General features: G+C 44.6%; 1 protein-coding gene across 1 annotated transcript in view; it reads left to right on the top strand.

Annotated features, from left to right (window-relative positions):
• Positions 1-24,012, top strand: part of LOC139406288 (DENN/MADD domain containing 4A) — a 97,834-nt gene that overhangs the window by 51,765 nt on the left and 22,057 nt on the right. Inside the window, exons 16-24 of the mRNA XM_071148745.1 lie at positions 6,405-6,544; positions 9,984-10,116; positions 10,662-10,868; positions 10,992-11,120; positions 13,155-13,311; positions 13,537-13,659; positions 16,495-16,605; positions 18,664-20,372; positions 20,612-20,840. Coding sequence (XP_071004846.1) covers positions 6,405-6,544; positions 9,984-10,116; positions 10,662-10,868; positions 10,992-11,120; positions 13,155-13,311; positions 13,537-13,659; positions 16,495-16,605; positions 18,664-20,372; positions 20,612-20,840 — 2,938 coding nt within the window. The remainder of the gene's footprint in view (positions 1-6,404; positions 6,545-9,983; positions 10,117-10,661; positions 10,869-10,991; positions 11,121-13,154; positions 13,312-13,536; positions 13,660-16,494; positions 16,606-18,663; positions 20,373-20,611; positions 20,841-24,012) is intronic.

The following is a 24,012-nucleotide window of genomic DNA, read 5'->3' as shown; positions in this document are numbered from 1 at the left end:
GTGTATGTGTATGTGTGTGTGTGTATGTGTGTATGTGTGTGTATGTGTGTGTATGTGTGTGTGTGTGTATGTGTGTGTGTGTGTATGTGTGTGTGTGTGTGTGTATGTGTGTGTGTGTGTGTATGTGTATGTGTGTGTGTGTGTGTGTGTGTGTGTGTGTGTGTGTGTGTGACTGTGTGTGTGTATGTGTGTATGTGTGTATATGTGTGTATGTGTGTGTGTGTGTGTGTGTTCTGTAATAGCCTCATAGAGCAACATGAGATTATAGAATTATGTTCAGGTCAGTGGAGGCTGGATTCATGTAGACTATGAGAGGGGGAGGGGAGTGAGTGAGGAGGGGTGGACTTGACGTATCCTTGGCATGGCAGAAGGGAGGGGTACGGAGAGGTGAAGGAGAGGAGAGGAGGGAGAGAAGGGAGGGGTAAGGACTATGATGCATGGCAGTTCAGATTATTGGTGTAAGTAGAGGGGGGAGGAGGGGGTGGGAGAAGGGAGGAGAGGAGGGGAGGGAGAGAAGGGAGGGTAAGGAGAGGTGAGGGGGAGGAGAGGAGGGAGAGAAGGGGAGGAGAGAGAGAAGGGGAGGAGAGGAGGGAGAGAAGGGAGGGTAAGGAGAGGTGGAGGGGGAGGAGAGGAGGGAGAGAAGGGGGTAAGGAGAGGTGAGGGGGAGGAGAGGAGGGAGAGAAGGGAGGGTAAGGAGAGGTGGAGGGGGAGGAGAGGAGAGAGAGAAGGGAGGGTAAGGAGAGGTGGAGGGGGAGGAGAGGAGGGAGAGAAGGTGGGGTAAGGACAGGTGGAGGGGAGGGAGAGAAGGGGGGTAAGGAGAGGTGGAGGGGAAGGAGAGAAGGGGGGGTGGACTTGACGTATCCTTGGCATGGCAGAAGGGAGGGGTACGGAGAGGTGAAGGGAAGGGGAGGAGAGAGAGAAGGGGAGGAGAGGAGGGAGAGAAGGGAGGGTAAGGAGAGGTGGAGGGGGAGGAGAGGAGGGAGAGAAGGGGGTAAGGAGAGGTAAGGGGGAGGAGAGGAGGGAGAGAAGGGAGGGTAAGGAGAGGTGGAGGGGGAGGAGAGGAGGGAGAGAAGGTGAAGGAGTTATGACCCTGATAGACATTATTAATGCTTGTTTGCCTGGATTAACTCTTAGGATCTGATCTGTACTATTTAATTTAACCTTTATTTAACTAGGCAAGTCAGTTTAAGAACAAATTCTTATTTTCAACGACGGCCTAGGAACAGTGCCTGTTCAGGGGCAGAACGACAGTTTGGTACCTTGTCAGCTCAGGGGTTTGAACTTGCAACCTTCCGATTACTAGTCCATCCACTAGGCTACCCTGCCGCCCCAATATGATATTAAATCTCCACTCTGGAATCTGTGGTCTCCTCTCTGTGAATCTGTGCCAAGGCAGCAACTACTCTTCCTGGGTTTATTATGGATCCCCATTAGTTCCTGCCAAGGCAGCAGCTACTCTTCCTGGGGTTTATTATGGATCCCCATTAGTTCCTGCCAAGGCAGCAGCTACTCTTCCTGGGGTTCATTATGGATCCCCATTAGTTCTTGCCAAGGCAGCAGCTACTCTTCCAGGGGTTTGTTATGGATCCCCATTAGTTCCTGCCAAGGCAGCAGCTAATCTTCCTGGGGTTTATTATGGATCCCCATTAGTTCCTGCCGAGGCAGCAGCTACTCTTCCTGGGGTTTATTATGGATCCCCATTAGTTCCTGCCAAGGCAGCAGCTAATCTTCCTGGGGTTTATTATGGATCCCCATTAGTTCTTGCCAAGGCAGCAGCTACTCTTCCTGGGGTTTATTATGGATCCCCATTAGTTCCTGCCAAGGCAGCAGCTACTCTTCCTGGGGTCCAGCAACATAAGACAGTTACTTATAGTTTAAAATACTACATGACATACATAGACCTACCTTGTTGATAGTGTTGTTAAGAAGGTAGAAACTAGGGCCTGTAGGACCTGCCTTGTTGATAGTGCTGTTAAGAAGGTAGAAACTAGGGCCTGTAGGACCTGCCTTGTTGATAGTGTTGTTAAGAAGGTAGAAACTAGGGCCTGTAGGACCTGCCTTGTTGATAGTGTTGTTAAGAAGGTAGAAACTAGGGCCTGTAGGACCTGCCTTGTTGATAGTGTTGTTAAGAAGGTAGAAACTAGGGCCTGTAGGACCTGCCTTGTTGATAGTGCTGTTAAGAAGGTAGAAACTAGGGCCTGTAGGACCTGCCTTGTTGATAGTGTTGTTAAGAAGGTAGAAACTAGGGCCTGTTGGACCTGCCTTGTTGATGGTGTTGTTAAGAAGGTAGAAACTAGGGCCTGTTGGACCTGCCTTGTTGATAGTGTTGTTAAGAAGGTAGAAACTAGGGCCTGTAGGACCTGCCTTGTTGATAGTGTTGTTAAGAAGGTAGAAACTAGGGCCTGTAGGACCTGCCTTGTTGATAGTGTTGTTAAGAAGGTAGAAACTAGGGCCTGTAGGACCTGCCTTGTTGATAGTGTTGTTAAGAAGGTAGAAACTAGGGCCTGTAGGACCTGCCTTGTTGATAGTGCTGTTAAGAAGGTAGAAACTAGGGCCTGTAGGACCTGCCTTGGTGATAGTGTTGTTAAGAAGGTAGAAACTAGGGCCTGTAGGACCTACCTTGTTGATAGTGTTGTTAAGAAGGTAGAAACTATGACCTGTAGGACCTGCCTTGGTGATAGTGTTGTTAAGAAGGTAGTAACTAGGGCCTGTAGGACCATGACAGTTCACAATCCAGGGTTACTCCAAGCAGTTTAGTCTCCTCAACTTTCTCAATTTCCACATTATTTATTACAAGACTTAGTTGAGGTTTAGTGAATGATTTGTCCCAAATACAATGCTTTTAGTTTTTTTTTATATTTGTGAATGCTGGGGGCTAAATGCCAATGCTAATGCTAAAGATGGAGGAATTCAGTTATGATGTCATAGTTGGAGCACTATCCACAGAGTTTCTAAACTACGACGTGCGGCATGGTTCAATGTTCCCGTAAAACCAGGTTAGTAAACCAGGTTAGTAAACCAGGTTAGTAAAACCAGGTTAGTAAACCAGGTTAGTAAACCAGGTTAGTCAACCAGGTTAGTAAACCAGGTTAGTAAACCAGGTTAGTAAACCAGGTTAGTAAACAAGGTTAGTAAACAAGGTTAGTAAACTAGGTTAGTAAACAAGGTTAGTAAACAAGGTTAGTAAACCATGTTAGTAAACCAGGTTAGTAAACCAGGTTAGTAAACCAGGTTAGTAAACAAGGTTAGTAAACAAGGTTAGTAAACTAGGTTAGTAAACAAGGTTAGTAAACAAGGTTAGTAAACCATGTTAGTAAACCAGGTTAGTAAACCAGGTTAGTCAACCAGGTTAGTAAACCAGGTTAGTAAACCAGGTCAGTAAACCAGGTTAGTAAACAAGGTTAGTAAACAAGGTTAGTAAACCAGGTTAGTAAACAAGGTTAGTAAACAAGGTTAGTAAACCATGTTAGTAAACAAGGTTAGTAAACCAGGTTAGTAAACCAGGTTAGTAAACAAGGTTAGTAAATCAGGTTAGTAAACCAGGTTAGTAAACCAGGTCAGTAAACCAGGTTAGTAAACCAGGTTAGTAAACAAGGTTAGTAAACAAGGCGTTTGTGGTAAGTACATGGGGGTCGCTGTTGATCCCCCCCGTGCTCTGATCTGTAATATGGTCTGGTCTGGAATCACTGGTCCGGAATCACTGGTCCGGAATCACTGGTCTGGAATCACTGATCCGGAATCACTGGTCCGGAATCACTGGTCTGGAATCACTGGTCTGGAATCACTGGTCTGGAATCACTGGTCCGGAATCACTGGTCTGGAATCACTGGTCCGGAATCACTGGTCTCTTCTCTGTCTGACATAATTTCAATGATTTCCTGCTCCTGTCTGGCAACAGATGACAGATCACTAATCATAGATAGCATTAGCCCCTGTACCTGTCTGGCAACAGATGACAGATCACTGATCATAGATAGCATTAGCCCCTGTACCTGTCTGGCAGCAGATAACAGATCACTGATCATAGATAGCATTAGCCCCTGTACCTGTCTGGCAGCAGATGACAGATCACTGATCATAGATAGCATTAGCCCCTGTACCTGTCTGGCAGCAGATGACAGATCACTGATCATAGATAGCATTAGCCCCTGTACCTGTCTGGCAGCAGATGACAGATCACTGATCATAGATAGCATTAGCCCCTGTACCTGTCTGGCAGCAGATGACAGATCACTGATCATAGATAGCATTAGCCCCTGTACCTGTCTGGCAACAGATGACAGATCACTGATCATAGATAGCATTAGCCCCTGTACCTGTCTGGCAGCAGATGACAGATCACTGATCATAGATGGCATTAGCCCCTGTACCTGTCTGGCAACAGATGACAGATCACTGATCATAGATAGCATTAGCCCCTGTACCTGTCTGGCAGCAGATGACAGATCACTGATCATAGATAGCATTAGCCCCTGTACCTGTCTGGCAGCAGATGACAGATCACTGATCATAGATAGCATTAGCCCCTGTACCTGTCTGGCAGCAGATGACAGATCACTGATCATAGATAGCATTAGCCCCTGTACCTGTCTGGCAACAGATGACAGATCACTTATCATAGATGGCATTAGCCCCTGTACCTGTCTGGCAGCAGATGACAGATCACTGATCATAGATAGCATTAGCCCCTGTACCTGTCTGGCAGCAGATGACAGATCACTGATCATAGATAGCATTAGCCCCTGTACCTGTCTGGCAACAGATGACAGATCACTGATCATAGATAGCATTAGCCCCTGTACCTGTCTGGCAGCAGATGACAGATCACTGATCATAGATAGCATTAGCCCCTGTACCTGTCTGGCAACAGATGACAGATCACTGATCATAGATAGCATTAGCCCCTGTACCTGTCTGGCAGCAGATGACAGATCACTGATCATAGATAGCATTAGCCCCTGTACCTGTCTGGCAGCAGATGACAGATCACTGATCATAGATAGCATTAGCCCCTGTACCTGTCTGGCAGCAGATGACAGATCACTGATCATAGATAGCATTAGCCCCTGTACCTGTCTGGCAACAGATGACAGATCACTTATCATAGATGGCATTAGCCCCTGTACCTGTCTGGCAGCAGATGACAGATCACTGATCATAGATAGCATTAGCCCCAGTACCTGTCTGGCAGCAGATGACAGATCACTGATCATAGATAGCATTAGCCCCTGTACCTGTCTGGCAACAGATGACAGATCACTGATCATAGATAGCATTAGCCCCTGTACCTGTCTGGCAACAGATGACAGATCACTGATCATAGATAGCATTAGCCCCTGTACCTGTCTGGCAGCAGATGACAGATCACTGATCATAGATAGCATTAGCCCCTGTACCTGTCTGGCAACAGATGACAGATCACTGATCATAGATAGCATTAGGCCCTGTACCTGTCTGGCAACAGATGACAGATCACTGATCATAGATAGCATTAGCCCCGGTATCTGTCTGGCAACAGATGACAGATCACTGATCATAGATAGCATTAGGCCCTGTACCTGTCTGGCAACAGATGACAGATCACTGATCATAGATAGCATTAGCCCCTGTACCTGTCTGGCAACAGATGACAGATCACTGATCATAGATAGCATTAGGCCCTGTACACGCTTTCTAGTCGCTGCCAAGTCAGAAACAGGTCGTATGAACAATGCAAAGGCACTTTCACTCTCATGTACAGAAATAAGGCCTAATGACAGAACTGTGGCTTTTGTATGGATTCATTGTAGCTGTGTCTGTAGCCTTCTTGTGTCTTTCAATTGTGAACTGTGTTGTAGACAGACAGAATAGAGGACAGAACTGTGTTGTGGACAGACAGAATAGAGGACAGAACTGTGTTGTAGACAGACAGACTAGAGGCCAGAACTGTGTTGTAGACAGACAGAATAGAGGACAGAACTGTGTTGTAGACAGACAGACTAGAGGACAGAACTGTGTTGTGGACAGACAGAATAGTGGACTGTGTTGTGGACAGACAGAATAGAGGACAGAACTGTGTTGTAGACAGACAGACTAGAGGACAGAACTGTGTTGTAGACAGACAGAATAGAGGACAGAACTGTGTTGTAGACAGACAGACTAGAGGACAGAACTGTGTTGTGGACAGACAGAATAGTGGACTGTGTTGTGGACAGACAGAATAGAGCACAGAACTGTGTTGTAGACAGACAGACTAGAGGACAGAACTGTGTTGTAGACAGACAGAATAGAGGACAGAACTGTGTTGTAGACAGACAGACTAGAGGACAGAACTGTGTTGTAGACAGACAGAATAGAGGACAGAACTGTGTTGTGGACGGACAGAATGTAGGACAAATCAATCAGGAAGGTGTGTTCCCTTTCAGATTCAGATGGACAGTGATGGACCAGAAGACACCAGGTTGATAGAGCTGGACGAGTCCCATCGCAGTGAACACACAGTCTACATCAACCCTCCTGAACTAAGACTGTTGGCTCAGGGAGAGGAGCACCCACTCTGCTATAGGTACTGTACACACACACACACACACACACACACACACACACACACTCTGTCTCTATCTCTGTCTCTATCTCTGTCTCTCTCTGTCTCTCCCAATTCAATTCAATTTCAATTTAAAGGCTTTATTGGCATGGGAAACATGTGTTAACATTGCCAAAGCAAGTGAAATAGATAATACACAAAAGTGAAATAAACTATAAAAAATTAACAGTGTTAGGTTCTCATTTTTCAGAGTAAATAACTCACAGACACTAGAGAAGCTTAACCAAGTTAAACCTCCCCAAAGGGTCGTTACAGCTGTAGTTCAGACAAAAACACATTCCCACCATCACAAGTATATATATATACCCCACTTTATACACCCCTCCTTCTCTCCAATCCTGACATCTTATGGTTCCACAGGAAGAGGGTAACAGGATACTAAACCCTTATTACCTGACCTCCTGACCTCTACCCCTCCTTCTTTCCAATCCTGACATCTTATGGTTCCACAGGAAGAGGGTAACAGGATACTAAACCCTTATTACCTGACCTCCTGACCTCTACCCCTCCTTCTCTCCAATCCTGACATCTTATGGTTCCACAGGAAGAGGGTAACAGGATACTAAATTCTTATTACCTGACCTCCTGACCTCTACCCCTCCTTCGCCTAATCCACAGATGTCCCTTTTCATCCCCTATAGCAATCCTTTTATCTCCTCTCGTCCATCCAAAACCATCTGTCTACAGAGAACCATTCAGTTCTGACATAAACCCCTCTGTCACTCCTTTATATACACAATGCTTCTGATCTATCATTTATTTAATATTTCTCAATGTTCAAAGGTTAGCCTGAATCCAACAGCATTAAACATTACACGTACAGAAGTTCCAAAATAATAAAGACATTTTAAATGTCACATTATATCTATATATACAGTGTTATAACGATGTACAAATAGTTTTAAGAACAAAAGGGAAAATAAATAAACATAAATATGGGTTGTATTTACAATGGTGTTTGTTCTTCACTGGTTGCCCTTTTCTTGTGGCAACAGGTCACAAATGTTGCTGCTGTGATGGAACACTGTGGTATTTCACCCAATAGATATGGGAGTTTTCAAATTCTTTGTGGATCTGTGTAATCTGAGGGAAATATGTGTCTCTAATATGGTCATACATTGGGCAGGAGGTTAGGAAGTGCAGCTCAGTTTCCACCTCATTTTGTGGGCAGTGAGCACATAGCCTGTCTTCTCTTGAGAGCCAGGTCTGTCTACGGCGGCCTTTCTCAATAGCAAGGCTATGCTCACTGAGTCTGTACATAGTCAAAGCTTTCCTTAAGTTTGATTGTTTCTAATGTGTCAAGTAATTATCTTTTTGTTTTCTCATGATTTGGTTCGTTCTAAATGTGTCTGTCCTGAGGTTCTGTGGGGTCTGTTTGTGTTTGTGAACAGAGCCCCAGGACCAGCTTGCTTAGGGGACTCTTCTCCAGGTTCATCTCTCTGTAGATGATGGCTTTGTTATGGAAGGTTTGGGAATCGCTTCCTTTTAGGTGGTTGTAGAATTTAACAGCTCTTTTCTGGAGTTTAATAATTAGCGGGTATCGGTCTAATTCTGCTCTGCGTGCATTATTTAGTGTTTTACGTTGTATACGGGGGATATTTTTGCAGAATTCTGCAGTGTGAATGAGAACCTGGTCTCAATGGGTTCCCCTGTGAATGAGAACCTGGTCTCAATGGGTTTTCCTGGGAATGAGAACCTGGTCTCAATGGGTTCCCCTGTGAATGAGAACCTGGTCTCAATGGGTTTTCCTGGGAAAGAGAACCTGGTCTCAATGGGTTTTCCCTGGGAATGAGAACCAGGTCTCAATGGGTTTTCCTGGGAATGAGAACCTGGTCTCAATGGGTTTTCCTGGGAATGAGAACCTGGTCTCAATGAGTTTTCCTGGGAATGAGAACCTGGTCTAAATGGGTTCCCCTGGGAATGAGAACCTGGTCTCAATGGGTTCCCCTGGGAATGAGAACCTGGTCTCAATGGGTTCCCCTGTGAATGAGAACCTGGTCTCAATGGGTTTTCCTGGGAATGAGAACCTGGTCTCAATGGGTTTTCCTGGGAATGAGAACCTGGTCTCAATGGGTTTTCCTGGGAATGAGAACCTGGTCTCAATGGGTTTTCCTGGGAATGAGAACCTGGTCTCAATGGCTTTTCCTGGGAATGAGAACCTGTTCTCAATGGGTTTTCCTGGGAATGAGAACCTGGTCTCAATGGGTTTTCCTGGGAATGAGAACCTGCTGAGGTATTTCAGGGCTACAACTAAATTGTGAAACGTCTGATGGTAACTGAGGAGAGGTATGAAAAATAGTGTTGTGTTAACACTTACCCTGTCCAGCTACATTGTGTTAACCCTGTCCAGCTACGTTGTGTTAACCCTGTCCAGCTACTGACCGTGTTGTGTTAACCCTGTCCAACTACGTTGTGTTAACCCTGTCCAGCTACTGACCGTGTTGTGTTAACCCTGTCCAGCTACTGACCGTGTTGTGTTAACCATGTCCAGCTACTGACAGGGTTGTGTTAACCCTGTCAAGCTACTGACCGTGTTGTGTTAACCCTGTCCAGCTACATTGTGTTAACCCTGTCCAGCTACTGACCGTGTTGTGGTAACCCTGTCCAGCTACTGACCGTGTTGTGTTAACCCTTTCCAGCTACTGACCGTGTTGTGTTAACCCTGTCCAGCTACTGACAGTGTTGTGTTAACCCTGTCCAGCTACTGACCGTGTTGTGTTAACCCTGTCCAGCTACTCACAGTGTTGTGTTAATCCTGTCCAGCTACTGACCGTGTTGTGGTAACCTTGTCCAGCTACTGACCGTGTTGTGTTAACCCTGTCCAGCTACTGACAGTGTTGTGTTAACCCTGTCCAACTACTCACAGTGTTGTGTTAACCCTGTCCAGCTACTGACCGTGTTGTGTTAACCCTGTCCAGCTACGTTGTGTTAACCCTGTCCAGCTACTGACCATGTTGTGTGAACCATGTCCAGCTACTGACCGTGTTGTGTTAACCCTGTCCAGCTACTGACCGTGTTGTGTTAACCATGTCCAGCTACTGACAGTGTTGTGTTAACCATGTCCAGCTACTGACAGTGTTGTGTTAACCCTGTCCAACTACTGACCGTGTTGTGTTAACCCTGTCCAGCTACTGACCGTGTTGTGTTAACCATGTCCAGCTACTGACAGTGTTGTGTTAACCCTGTCCAGCTACTGACCGTGTTGTGTTAACCCTGTCCAACTACTGACCGTGTTGTGTTAACCCTGTCTAACTACTCACAGTGTTGTGTTAACCCTGTCCAGCTACATTGTGTTAACCCTGTCCAGCTACTGACCGTGTTGTGTTAACCCTGTCCAGCTACTGACCGTGTTGTGGTAACCCTGTCCAGCTACTGACCGTGTTGTGTTAACCCTGTCCAGCTACTCAGGGTTTCCGGTGCTGAGTCGTGATTTGTTGGAGCTCCAGGATGGACCTCGCCCCTCCTCAGCCAGCCTGACACAGAGACACACCAGTCCAGCCAGCCCTGCTGCCATCTTTAGGCGCTCCAAACAGGTCATTACCACACGCAGCTACGCAAAAACCAGACAGACAGAGGGACGGAACCAACAGACAGTCGCACACACACACACACTCATCTCAGCTAAGACCTAATCCTCCGTACCAGACAGACAGACAGGCTAAGCCCTACTCCTCCGTACCACAGACAGACAGACAGGCTAAAACCTACTCCTCCGTACCAGACAGACAGGCAGGCAGGCATACAGACAGACAGACAGACAGACAGGCTAAAACCTACTCCTCCGTACCAGAAAGACAGGCAGGCAGTCAGACAGACAGACAGACAGACAGACATTTTATTTTTCTCTAACGTACTGGAACTCATCAGGGCTTCATTCTCAACTGCAATACAAGGCGTCATAATCTCATGGTCTCCTCCCTCCGAGAAGAGCAGACTGCACCGCCAGGCTCCTGAGAATCAGAAGTGTCCCGTACGACTGTTTGTACGAACCGCCTGATAAACGCCACTCAACCCACTGTTGTCAGACCTGTACAGTAACTCTAGTTCTTAACTGTTTATTTTGTTGTAATGTGTCCAGGAGATTCGCTCGGCCCAGCGGATGGCTAAAACCCACGCCTCCGTACCCCAGATGTGGTCTAAGTGTCTGCTGCGTCACTGTTACGGCCTGTGGTTCATATGTCTGCCAGCCTACGCCAGCGCATGCCACTCCAAGGTGCGGGCACTACGCATGGCCTACGACATCCTGAGGAAGATGCAGGACAAGAAGCTACAGGCACCTGATGAGGTAGGAAACAATAGATGTGCTGATGTGTGTGTGTCTCCTCTCCTCTCCAGGTGTCCTACAGGGTGCAGATGTCCTCGCTAACTCTATCTTCCTGTCTCCTGTCTCCTGTCTCCTGTCTCCTAGGTGTGTTACCGGGTGTTAATGCAGCTATGTGGACAGTACAGCCAGCCAGTCCTGGCGGTCAGAGTTCTGTTTGAGATGAAGAAGGCTGGAGTTCATCCCAACGCCATCACCTACGGTTACTACAACAAGGTGAGTGCTGCTGATGAATAAATTCCATCTACAAAGACTACCATATACACTATATTATGTGTGCTTGATTGATCGATGTATTGATTGATTGGTTCCGGGCGGGGTTGGAGAGCACTTAGCCATCCAGTACTATTGATAGATTGATAGATTGATAGATAGATAGATAGATAGATAGATAGATAGATAGATAGATAGATAGATAGATAGATAGATAAAAAGATAGATAGATAGATAGATAGATAGATAGATTGATAGATTGATAGATTGATAGATTTATAGTTTAATAGATTGATAGTTTAATAGATTGATAGATTGATAGATTGATAGTTTAATAGATTGATAGTTTAATAGATTGATAGATTGATAGATTGATAGTTTAATAGATTGATAGATTGATAGTTTAATAGATTGATAGATTGATAGATTGATAGTTTAATAGATTGATAGATTGATAGATTGATAGTTTAATAGATTGATAGATTGATAGTTTAATAGATTGATAGATTGATAGTTTAATAGATTGATAGATTGATAGATTGATAGTTTAATAGATTGATAGTTTAATAGATTGATAGATTGATAGTTTAATAGATTGATAGTTTAATAGATTGATAGTTTCATAGATTGATAGTTTAATAGATTGATAGATTGATAGTTTAATAGATTGATAGATTGATAGATTGATAGTTTAATAGATTGATAGATTGATAGATAGTTTGATAGATTGATATATTGATTGATAGATTGATATATTGATAGTTTAATAGATTGATATATTGATAGTTTAATAGATTGATAGATTAATAGATTGATAGATTGATAGATTGATAGTTTAATAGATTGATAGATTGATAGATAGTTTGATAGATTGATATATTGATTGATAGATTGATATATTGATAGTTTAATAGATTGATATATTGATAGTTTAATAGATTGATAGATTAATAGATTGATACATTGATAGTTTAATAGATTGATAGTTTAATAGATTGATAGTTTAATAGATTGATAGTTTAATAGATTGATAGATTGATAGTTTAATAGATTGATAGATTGATAGTTTAATAGATTGATAGATTGATAGATTGATAGTTTGATAGTTTAATAGATTGATAGTTTAATAGATTGATAGTTTAATAGATTGATAGTTTAATAGATTGATAGATTGATAGATTGATAGTTTAATAGATTGATAGATTGATAGTTTAATAGATTGATAGATTGATAGATTGATAGTTTGATAGTTTAATAGATTGATAGATTGATAGATTGATAGATTGATAGTTTGATAGTTTAATAGATTGATAGTTTAATAGATTGATAGTTTGATAGTTTAATAGATTGATAGATTGATAGATTGATATATTGATAGTTTAATAGATTGATAGTTTAATAGATTGATAGATTGATAGTTTAATAGATTGATAGATTGATAGTTTAATAGATTGATAGTTTAATAGATTGATAGTTTAATAGATTGATAGTTTAATAGATTGATAGATTGATATATTGATTGATAGATTGATAGTTTAATAGATTGATAGTTTAATAGATTGATAGTTTAATAGATTGATAGTTTAATAGATTGATAGATTGATAGTTTAATAGATTGATAGTTTAATAGATTGATAGATTGATATATTTATATATTGATTGATAGATTGATATATTGATATATTGTTTGATAGATTGATAGTTTAATAGATTGATAGATTGATAGTTTAATAGATTGATAGATTGATAGATTGATAGTTTAATAGATTGATAGATTCATAGTTTAATAGATTGATAGTTTAATAGATTGATAGATTGATAGATTGATAGTTTAATAGATTGATAGATTGATAGATTGATAGATTGATAGATTGATAGTTTAATAGATTGATAGATTGATAGATTGATAGTTTAATAGATTGATAGTTTAATAGATTGATAGTTTATTAGATTGATAGATTGATAGATTGATAGATTGATAGATTGATTGATAGATTGATATATTGATATATTGATTGATTGGTTGATTGGTTCCAGGCGGTGTTGGAGAGCACGTGGCCGTCCACAGGAAGTAGAGGAGGCTACTTCCTGTGGGCCAAGCTGAGGAACGTGGTCCTGGGGGTAGGACGGTTCAAACAGACGGTCCAGAACCACAACCAGAACCAAACCCAGATTAGAGACACACAGCTATCAGGTAAGTCCAGAACCACAACCAGAACCAAACCCAGAGTAGAGACACACAGCTCTCCTTCCTCTGTATTAGCCCAGACACAGAGTCTGGTCCTGGGGGAAGAGGCTCTCCTTCCTCTGTAATAGCCCAGACACAGAGTCTGGTCCTGGGGGAAGAATCTCTCCTCCCTCTGTAATAGCCAAAGAATACTAAAACTCACACTCTCATCTCTCTGTTCTCTCTCTACAGACTACAGTGATCTGGACACAGTCAGTCATGGCAGTGAAGACAGTACTAACGACTCAGTTGAGCGGGTCTCAATCGATACAGACTTCACTAAGATGGACTCCAGTGATGATGGATCAAGCACAGGTACTTAAAGATGTTACCTCTCCTGTCCTTTCATTCCTCTCCCCCCTCCTCCAAGCACAGGTACTTAAAGATGTTACCCCTCCTCTCCCCCCTCCTCCAAGCACAGGTACTTAAAGATGTTACCCCTCCTCTCCTTTCATTCCTCTCCCCCCTCCTCCAAGCACAGGTACTTAAAGATGTTACCCCCCCCCCCCCCTCCAAGCACAGGTACTTAAAGATGTTACCCCTCCTCTCCTTTCATTCCTCTCCCCCCTCCTCCAAGCACAGGTACCTAAAGATGTTACCCCTCCTCTCCTTTCATCCCTCTCCCCCCTCCTCCAGCACAGGTACTTAAAGATGTTACCCCTCCTCTCCCCCCTCCTCCAAGCACAGGTACTTAAAGATGTAACCCCCCCCCCCCCTCCTCCAAGCACAGGTACTTAAAGATGTTACCCCTCCTCTCCTTTCATTCCTCTCCCCCTCCTCCAAGCACAGGTACTTAAAGATGTTACCCCTCCTCTCCCCCTCCTCCAAGCACAGGTACTTAAAGATGTTACCCCTCCTCTCCTTTCATTCCTCTCCCCCCCCCTCCAAGCACAGGTACCTAAAGATGTTACCCCTCCTCTCCTTTCATCCCTCTCCCCCTCCTCCAAGCACAGGTACTTAAAGATGTTACCCCTCCTGTCCTTTCATTCCTCTCCCCCCTCCTCCAAGCACAGGTACTTAAATATGTTACCCCTCCTCTCCCCCCTCCTCCAAGCACAGGTACTTAAAGATGTTACCCCTCCTCTCCTTTCATCCCTCTCTCCCCTCATCCCTCTTTCCTTTCCTCCTATACCTAAATCCTCTACGTCTCATCTCCGTTCCTCCTCACCTCTTCTCTCCATCCTTGTGTGTGATGGGCAGAGTACGTCTTCCTTTTTCACTAACCTTTTTCCCATTACGAGCCGATGTTTACATTGCTCACTCACTCAGTCACTCACTCAGTCACTCACTCGCTCTCCCTCTGTGTTCTATACTGCACTCTAAGCAGCTATAATGTCTCTGTAGAGGATGGCACGGAGAAGGTAAGATCTTTTGTACCAGATGAATCCACTGAGACGAAAATAGGACCCGTTTGATCAACTATTTTCAGGGAGAAAGCGAAAGGAGGTGTTATCCAATAACTCCTCTGCTATCCTGAACAAAAATATCAACGCAACGGGCAATAATTTGAAAAATTGGACTGCGTTATAGTTCATGTAAGGAAATTATGTTCAATGGGGGACATGTCTGGTGAGTATGGAGGAATTGGAACACGCTGTCCTATACGTCGATCCAGAGCATCCCAAACATGCTCAATGGGTGACATGTCTGGTGAATATGGAGGAATTGGAACACGCTGTCCTATACGTCGATCCAGAGCATCCCAAACATGCTCAATGGGTGACATGTCTGGTGAGTATGCAGGTCGTGGAAGAACTGGGACATTTTCAGCTTCCAGGAATCATGTTCAGATCCTTGGGACCGTGCATTATCGTGCTGAAACAGGATGTGATGGCGGTGGATGAATGGCACGACAATGGGGCCTCAGGATCTCATCACGGTATCTCTGTGTGTGGCCACCGATAAAATACAATTGTGTTTGTTGTCCGTAGCTTCTGCCTGCCCCATACCATAACCACACCATCACCAATGGGGCACTCTGTTCACAACGTTGACATAAACAAACACCATAACCCCACCACCACCATGGGGCACTCTGTTCACAACGTTGACAACACCATAACCCCACCACCACCATGGGGCACTCTGTTCACAACGTTGACATCAGCAAACCACTTACCCACACGATGCCAGAACAACGTTGACACTAGCAAACCACTCACCCGCACGATGCCAGATCAACGTTGACACCAGCAAACCTCTCACACTCACGATGCCAGAACAACGGTGACATCAGTAAACCACTTACCTGCACGATGCCAGAACAACGTTGACATCAGCAAACCGCTTACCCGCACGATGCCAAAAATGATTTAGTTGTGCAAACCCACAGTTTCATCAACTGTCCGGGTGGCTGGTCTCAGACGATCCCGCAGGTGAAGAAGCCGGATGTGGAGGTCCTGGGCTGGCCATGGATATACGTGGTCTGTGGTGAGGCCGGTTGGACGCACTACCAAATTCTCTAAAACGACATTGGAGGCAACTTATGGTAGAGAAATGAACATTAAATTCTCTGTCAACAGCTCTATTGGGCATTCCTGCAGTCAGCATTCCAATTGCAACGCTCCCTCAAAACTTGAGACATCTGTGGCATTGTGTTGTGTGACAAAACTTCACATTTTAGAGTGGCCTTTTATTGCCCCCAGCACAAGGTGCACCTGTGTAATGATCATGCTGTTTAATCAGCTTCTTGATATGCCACACCTGGCAGGTGGATGGATTATCTTGGCAAAGGAGAAATGTTCACTAACAGGGATTTAAACAAATTTGTGCACAGAATTTGATAGAAATAAGCTTTTTGTGTGTACGGAACATTTCTGGGATCTTTTATTTCAGCTCATGAAACATGGGACCAACACTTTACCTGTTGCGTTTATACTTTTGTTCAGTATATTTCCTCAACGTTTGTGCCTCATACACACTGGTTCTTAATACAGGTTTGTTTCTGTTGTTCTCTCTGTATAAATAAACTTGAAACGTACGCTCGGTGTTCAAAACATTAGGAACACCTGTTCGTTCCATGACACAGACTGACCAGGTGAATCCACTTCAATCAGTGTAGAGTCCATGCCCTGACACAACTCAATATTAGGACAAGTGTTCTTAATGTTTTGTACACTCAGTCTATGTCTGTCTGTCTGTCTGTTTCAGGGGGCCAATCAGACCAAGGCTATGACTCTCTATCTAAGGAGGAGGAGAGGATGGTGGGAAGGGACAGCGACAGAACACCACTAGCGCAGGAGAAGTCAGAGAGGGAGTCTTGTAAGTTTAAACATGTCTACTACTCAAGACTACTGAATGGTTCATACCAGGGTTGGGGTCAATGTCATTTCAATTCAGAAAGTAAACCACATTCCACATTTTCTTCATTGGAAAACATTGAAGATAATTGCAATTTCTATGTACGTTCTGAATTGACTGAATTGAAATGGAATTGTCCCATATTAACCAGCCGTATTGGGATGAAAAACAGCTCAAAAATAATTACCTCAGTACTATTTATATCGAAATTGTGTTACATTTTATATTGCAGTTATTCTCCTAATCTGACTGAGCACTGATGTAAAATAACTCCTTTCTGGTCTCTGAGGACAGAATTGAATATTACTGACAGAGTGAAATGAATCCTCTGCCCTGGTTGTTACATCACAGCACAGTGTGTGGGTGGAATAAGAATGTCTTGTCTTCAACACATCTCCCATCCTCTCTGTCCTCTCTGTATGCTGTTAAATTTAGATGGCGACAAGATAGATAATCAACTGATTGATTGGATGTGTGTTATGTAACTGGGATGTATCTTATATTTGATTACAAGTGTAGAACATTTTCCTGATTTCTGTTCTGTTCTGTTGTTGGTTTTTTCAATCTGTTTAACGATTTTTTTTGTGTTGTTCTTGAGTTTAAAGTATAACGTTCAGAGATTATTTTTTTTACAGAGATATCTTATCTCCTCTTAAGATGGAACGGTCCACATGGATGGAATCTAGGACCACTATTATTAATAGTTTATATGATTGATATTCCAAATTCCACACACTAACTTCATGTTCAAACTTCTCCTCTGGACTTTTCACTAAAACAATGTTTGAATTACCATACCTGATCCGGAAGTCAAAGGCTCGGTGAGGACGTTTAGTATCGCCAGCAGCATACCGCCCTGAATAACACTGCTGGCTTGCTTCTGAAGCTAAGAATGATGTATTACGGATTCCCATTAGTTCCTGTCAAGGCAGCAGCTACTCTTCCTGGGGTTTATTATGGATCCCCATTAGTTCCTGCCAAGGCAGCAGCTACTCTTCCTGGGGTTTATTATGGATCCCCATCAGTTCCTGCCACGGCAGCAGCTACTCTTCCTGGGGTTTATTACGGATCCCCATTAGTTCCTGCCAAGGCAGCAGCTACTCTTCCTGGGGTTTATTACGGATCCCCGTCAGTTCCTGCCAAGGCAGCAGCTACTCTCCCTGGGGTTTATTACGGATCCCCATCAGTTCCTGCCAAGGCAGCGGCTACTCTCCCTGGGGTTTATTACGGATCCCCATCAGTTCCTGCCAAGGCAGCAGCTACTCTTCCTGGGGTTTATTACGGATCCCCATCAGTTCCTGCCAAGGCAGCAGCTACTCTCCCTGGGTTTTATTATGGATCCCCATCAGTTCCTGCCAAGGCAGCAGCTACTCTTCCTGGGGTTTATTACGGATCCCCATTAGTTCCTGCCAAGGCAGAAGCTACTCTTCCTGGGGTTTATTACGGATCCCCATTAGTTCCTGCCAAGGCAGCAGCTACTCTTCATGGGGTTTATTACGTATCCCCATTAGTTCCTGCCGAGGCAGCAGCTATTCTTCCTGGGGTTTATTACGGATCCCCATTAGTTCCTGCCAAGGCAGCAGCTACTCTTCCTGGGGTTTATTACGGATCCCCATTAGTTCCTGCCAAGGCAGCAGCTACTCTTCCTGGGGTTTATTATGGATCCCCATTAGTTCCTGCCAAGGCAGCAGCTACTCTTCCTGGGGTTTATTACAGATCACGATTAGTTCCTGCCAAGGCAGCAGCTACTCTTCCTGGGGTCTATTATGTATCCTCATTAGTTCCTGCCAAAGCAGCAGCTACTCTTCCTGGGGTTTATTATGGACCCCATTAGTTCCTGCCACAGCAGCAGCTACTCTTCCTGAGGTTCATTATGGATCCCCATTTGTTCCTGCCAAAGCAGCGGCTACTCTTCCTGGGGGTTATTATGGATCCCCATTAGTTCCTGCCAAGGCAGCAGCTACTCTTCCTGGGGTCCAGCAAAATTAAGGCAGTTAATACAATTTGTTGTGTCTTTAGGTCCTCTGACTAGACAGGACCACACCACCAGCCCTGGTGACTCCAAAACTCCCTGTGGTACCAGACCAAAGAACCGGAGGCTGAGGCCCAACTCCCTGGACCTGACCGGAGGACAGGGGACTCTCAGGACCATCACACTCAACTTCACCTCCACCACCATGCAGGTCCGAGGCCCTGCTCCAAAACGCCCCCCGCCTCCGAACTGCAAACCTGGGAAGGCTGAGGCCAGTCAGGCGGTGCCTACCCAGAACCAGAAGAGATTGGATGGGGGAGAGGGGGAGGAAGTAGAAGGCAGTAAGGACAGACAGACACCTGCCAAAGAGGTGGAAAGGAGGAGTGTGAACATCAGTGTTGGAGACACTGAAAGGCCTGTAACCCACAGTGTTAGTGGAGACGGGGCTGTAACCCAGAGTGTTAGTGGAGATGGAGATGGGGTTGTAACCCACAGTGTTAGTGGAGATGGGGCTGTAACCCACAGTGTTAGTGGAGATGGGGTTGTAACCCACAGTGTTAGTGGAGATGGGGTTGTAACCCACAGTGTTAGTGGAGATGGGGTTGTAACCCACAGTGTTAGTGGAGATGGGGTTGTAACCCACAGTGTTAGTGGAGATGGGGCTGTAACCCACAGTGTTAGTGGAGATGGGGTTGTAACCCACAGTGTTAGTGGAGATGGGGCTGTAACCCACAGTGTTAGTGGAGATGGGGCAGTAACCCACAGTGTTAGTGGAGATGGGGCAGTAACCCACAGTGTTAGTGGAGATGGGGACGGGGTTGTAACCCACAGTGTTAGTGGAGATGGGGCTGTAACCCACAGTGTTAGTGGAGATGGGGCTGTAACCCACAGTGTTAGTGGAGATGGGGCAGTAACCCACAGTGTTAGTGGAGATGGGGTTGTAACCCACAGTGTTAGTGGAGATGGGGTTGTAACCCACAGTGTTAGTGGAGATGGGGTTGTAACCCACAGTGTTAGTGGAGATGGGGACGGGGTTGTAACCCACAGTGTTAGTGGAGATGGGGTTGTAACCCACAGTGTTAGTGGAGATGGGGTTGTAACCCACAGTGTTAGTGGAGATGGGGCTGTAACCCACAGTGTTAGTGGAGATGGGGTTGTAACCCACAGTGTTAGTGGAGATGGAGACGGGCCTGCAGATTGCAGTGTCTCCAAACAGAACAGTGTAAGAAACAGCAGTGAAACCGTGGGCGGAGCCGTGAAGAGGACAAGTATCGTTGAGACTGGCTTCGACCCTCTGTCCATTATAGCAGCTGAGATGGAGACAGAGGGTAATGGGGACAGTAGCAGTACCTCCACAGCCCGCCGGGACCTGGCAGAAGAGATAGAGATGTACATGAAGGTTCTGAGCCCTCTGAGCAGCAGGACCGCCAGCATGGACCTTCAGAACCCATCCAGCCCGCTACTCCACGCCACCTCCACCCCATCTGAACACTCCTCCCGCCGACCTCGGCCCCTCAGCCTGACCCACTCCCCCTGTACCTCCCCCCGACCACCTCCTCCCTTGCTTCGTGCCAACTCACACCTCCCCCTCTCCAGGCCCAAAGAACGTCTCCGTCCCTCCTCCCTGGTCTCCCCCTCCTCCCCAACTCTCAGTCTGGACATGTTTAAGAGCAGCTTCCTGTCAGCAGGGAAGGGGGTGGCTGAGAAGGCCAGCAGGCTCTACTCCCGCCTGTCATCACAGACATCACTCTCACAGGTATGTACGTCCATCCCTCTAATGGAAGACATTGTCCGGGATCCAACGCAGATTAACAACATGTGCATAGCAATAGACATTTTTTTTTAAAAGATCACATTCCCTCAATGCTGGAGACGTCTGCTCAATCTGAAATGACCTTTTATAAAAGTTCAAATCGTTTGTTGAAACCTGATCATTGTCAAGATGCCATTTTGGGTACTGTGCACTATTTGAAAATGAACCCTCTTCTCCCACAGGATGTGAACTGCGACCAGATCAGCGTGTCATCAATGACCTCAGTGGACCCAGAATGCACCTCTCTGTTGGAGGAGGGCTCTGTCCTGGACCCTGAAGGTTTCACCTCCTCCTACGCCTCGCCCCAGCACGACAGCATCGCGTGCCTGAGGAGGAGCCCAGCCAGGGGACGCCTCGTCTCTCAGAGCCCCACCTCGCCCTGCAAGGTGTTCCGCCACAACTCCTTCTCTAGTGCGTAAAGTAGTCCCGCCTCATTCTCACTCTGTGTCTAAGTTTGCTAGTTGCTAGTTTCAGCGGCTTTTGAGTTTGACATAAGTTAACCGAATGAAAATTGTTAATTCCTCACCAAAAATAGTATTTTTATTACGTTTTAGTATTGCAACAATTTTAAGAATGTTATATAATATTAAACATCAATTACAAAAAATTAGAAAGATTTTTTTAAGGCTTTCAAAAAACTATGTTTCAGAAAAATTAGAACCAAAAATATTGCAAGGGCAGTGCTTGATGCATAACTACAGACCCGGGTTTGATCCCAGGCTGTGTCACAAACGGCCGTGACCGAGAATCGCATAGGGCGAAGCAGAATTGGTCAAGCATCGTCCGGGTAAGGAGAGGGTATTGGCCGGGGGGGTGGGGGGGGCTTTACTTGGCTCATCATTCTCTTGTGGCGGGCCGGAAGCCTGCAAGCTGACTTCGGTTGTCAGTTGAACTGTTTTTCCTCCGACACATTGGTGCAGTTGGCTTCCGGGTTAAGCAGGTGGGTGTTAAGAACCACAGTTTGGCAGGTCATGTTTTGGTGGACGCATGACTCGACAATCGCCTCTCCCGAGCTCGTTGGGGAGGTGCAGCGATGAGACAAGATCATAATTGAAAAAGGGGGGTAAAATACAAGAAATACAACAACAAAAAATGATTGCAGTTTTGAAACTGCAGTAACTGCGGTTGACTGTGGTATTTTCGATGTGGTAATTACAGAAGAACTTCAGTTGAACTGCAGTTAAACTGCTAAATTTACAAAGTCCTTGAAGCATACTGCAGTTATACTGCATTCTAAGTACATTTACACAACAGTGTACTGCAGTTATACTGTATTCTGAGTACATTTACACAACAGTGTACTGCAGTTATACTGCATTCTAAGTACATTTACACAACAGTGTACTGCAGTTATACTGCATTCTGAGTACATTTACACAACAGTGTACTGCAGTTATACTGTATTCTGAGTACATTTACACAACAGTGTACTGCAGTTATACTGCATTCTAAGTACATTTACACAACAGTGTACTGCAGTTATACTGCATTCTAAGTACATTTACACAACAGTGTACTGCAGTTATACTGCATTCTGAGTACATTTACACAACAGTGTACTGCAGTTATACTGTATTCTGAGTACATTTACACAACAGTGTACTGCAGTTATACTGCATTCTGAGTACATTTACACAACAGTGTACTGCAGTTATACTGCATTCTAAGTACATTTACACAACAGTGTACTGCAGTTATACTGCATTCTAAGTACATTTACACAACAGTGTACTGCAGTTATACTGCATTCTGTGTACATTTACACAACAGTGTACTGCAGTTATACTGCACTCTAAGTACATTTACACAACAGTGTACTGCAGTTATACTGCATTCTGAGTACATTTACACAACAGTGTACTGCAGTTATACTGCATTCTGAGTACATTTACACAACAGTGTACTGCAGTTATACTGCATTCTGAGTACATTTACACAACAGTGTACTGCAGTTATACTGCATTCTAAGTACATTTACACAACAGTGTACTGCAGTTATACTGCATTCTAAGTATATTTACACAACAGTGTACTGCAGTTATACTGCATTCTAAGTACATTTACACAACAGTGTACTGCAGTTATACTGCATTCTGAGTACATTTACACAACAGTGTACTGCAGTTATACTGTATTCTGAGTACATTTACACAACAGTGTACTGCAGTTATACTGCATTCTAAGTACATTTACACAACAGTGTACTGCAGTTATACTGCATTCTAAGTACATTTACACAACAGTGTACTGCAGTTATACTGCATTCTGAGTACATTTACACAACAGTGTACTGCAGTTATACTGTATTCTGAGTACATTTACACAACAGTGTACTGCAGTTATACTGCATTCTGAGTACATTTACACAACAGTGTACTGCAGTTATACTGCATTCTAAGTACATTTACACAACAGTGTACTGCAGTTATACTGCATTCTAAGTACATTTACACAACAGTGTACTGCAGTTATACTGCATTCTGTGTACATTTACACAACAGTGTACTGCAGTTATACTGCACTCTAAGTACATTTACACAACAGTGTACTGCAGTTATACTGCATTCTGAGTACATTTACACAACAGTGTACTGCAGTTATACTGCATTCTGAGTACATTTACACAACAGTGTACTGCAGTTATACTGCATTCTGAGTACATTTACACAACAGTGTACTGCAGTTATACTGCATTCTGACTGCAATCTGTTTTTTTCATAAAGGAAGCAATTGAATAATGAAACTTTTGAGTGTTTAATGTTTTGTAAAGTCGTGCTGAATGTGATTGGCTGATGGTAACTCTATGTATTTCTGTACTGAATGTGATTGGCTGATGGTAACTATATGTATTTCTGTACTGAATGTGATTGGCTGATGGTAACTCTATGTATTTCTGTACTGAATGTACAGTATTATGTATGTATTTTGTAAAGTCGTGCCAGTAAACCATTTCTACTTGTTGCAGTTCTTCATTGGATACGCAGCAGAATAGTTATGTTTGATTTAAATGTAGTAAGTCAGTAGGAGGGTGACTTAGTGATGGGGCTGGGTAAGAGGAGGGTGACTTAGTGATGGGGCTGGGTAAGAGGAGGGTGACTTAGTGATGGGGCTGGGTAAGAAGAGGGTGACTTAGTGATGGGGCTGGGTAAGAGGAGGGTGACTTAGTGATGGGGCTGGGTAAGAAGAGGGTGACTTAGTGATGGGGCTGGGTAAGAGGAGGGTGACTTAGTGATGGGGCTGGGTAAGAAGAGGGTGACTTAGTGATGGGGCTGGGTAAGAGGAGGGTGACTTAGTGATGGGGCTGGGTAAGAGGAGGGTGACTTAGTGATGGGGCTGGGTAAGAAGAGGGTGACTTAGTGATGGGGCTGGGTAAAAGGAGGGTGACTTAGTGATGGGGCTGGGTAAGAGGAGGGTGACTTAGTGATGGGGCTGGGTAAGAGGAGGGTGACTTAGTGATGGGGCTGGGTTAGAGGAGGGTGACTTAGTGATGGGGCTGGGTAAGAGGAGGGTGACTTAGTGATGGGGCTGGGTAAGAGGAGGGTGACTTAGTGATGGGGCTGGGTAAGAGGAGGGTGACTTAGTG

This window comes from Oncorhynchus clarkii, chromosome 4 (genome assembly GCF_045791955.1).
Source record: "Oncorhynchus clarkii lewisi isolate Uvic-CL-2024 chromosome 4, UVic_Ocla_1.0, whole genome shotgun sequence".
Lineage (NCBI taxonomy): Eukaryota > Metazoa > Chordata > Actinopteri > Salmoniformes > Salmonidae > Oncorhynchus > Oncorhynchus clarkii.
This window is presented reverse-complemented; position numbering and strand designations above follow the sequence as displayed.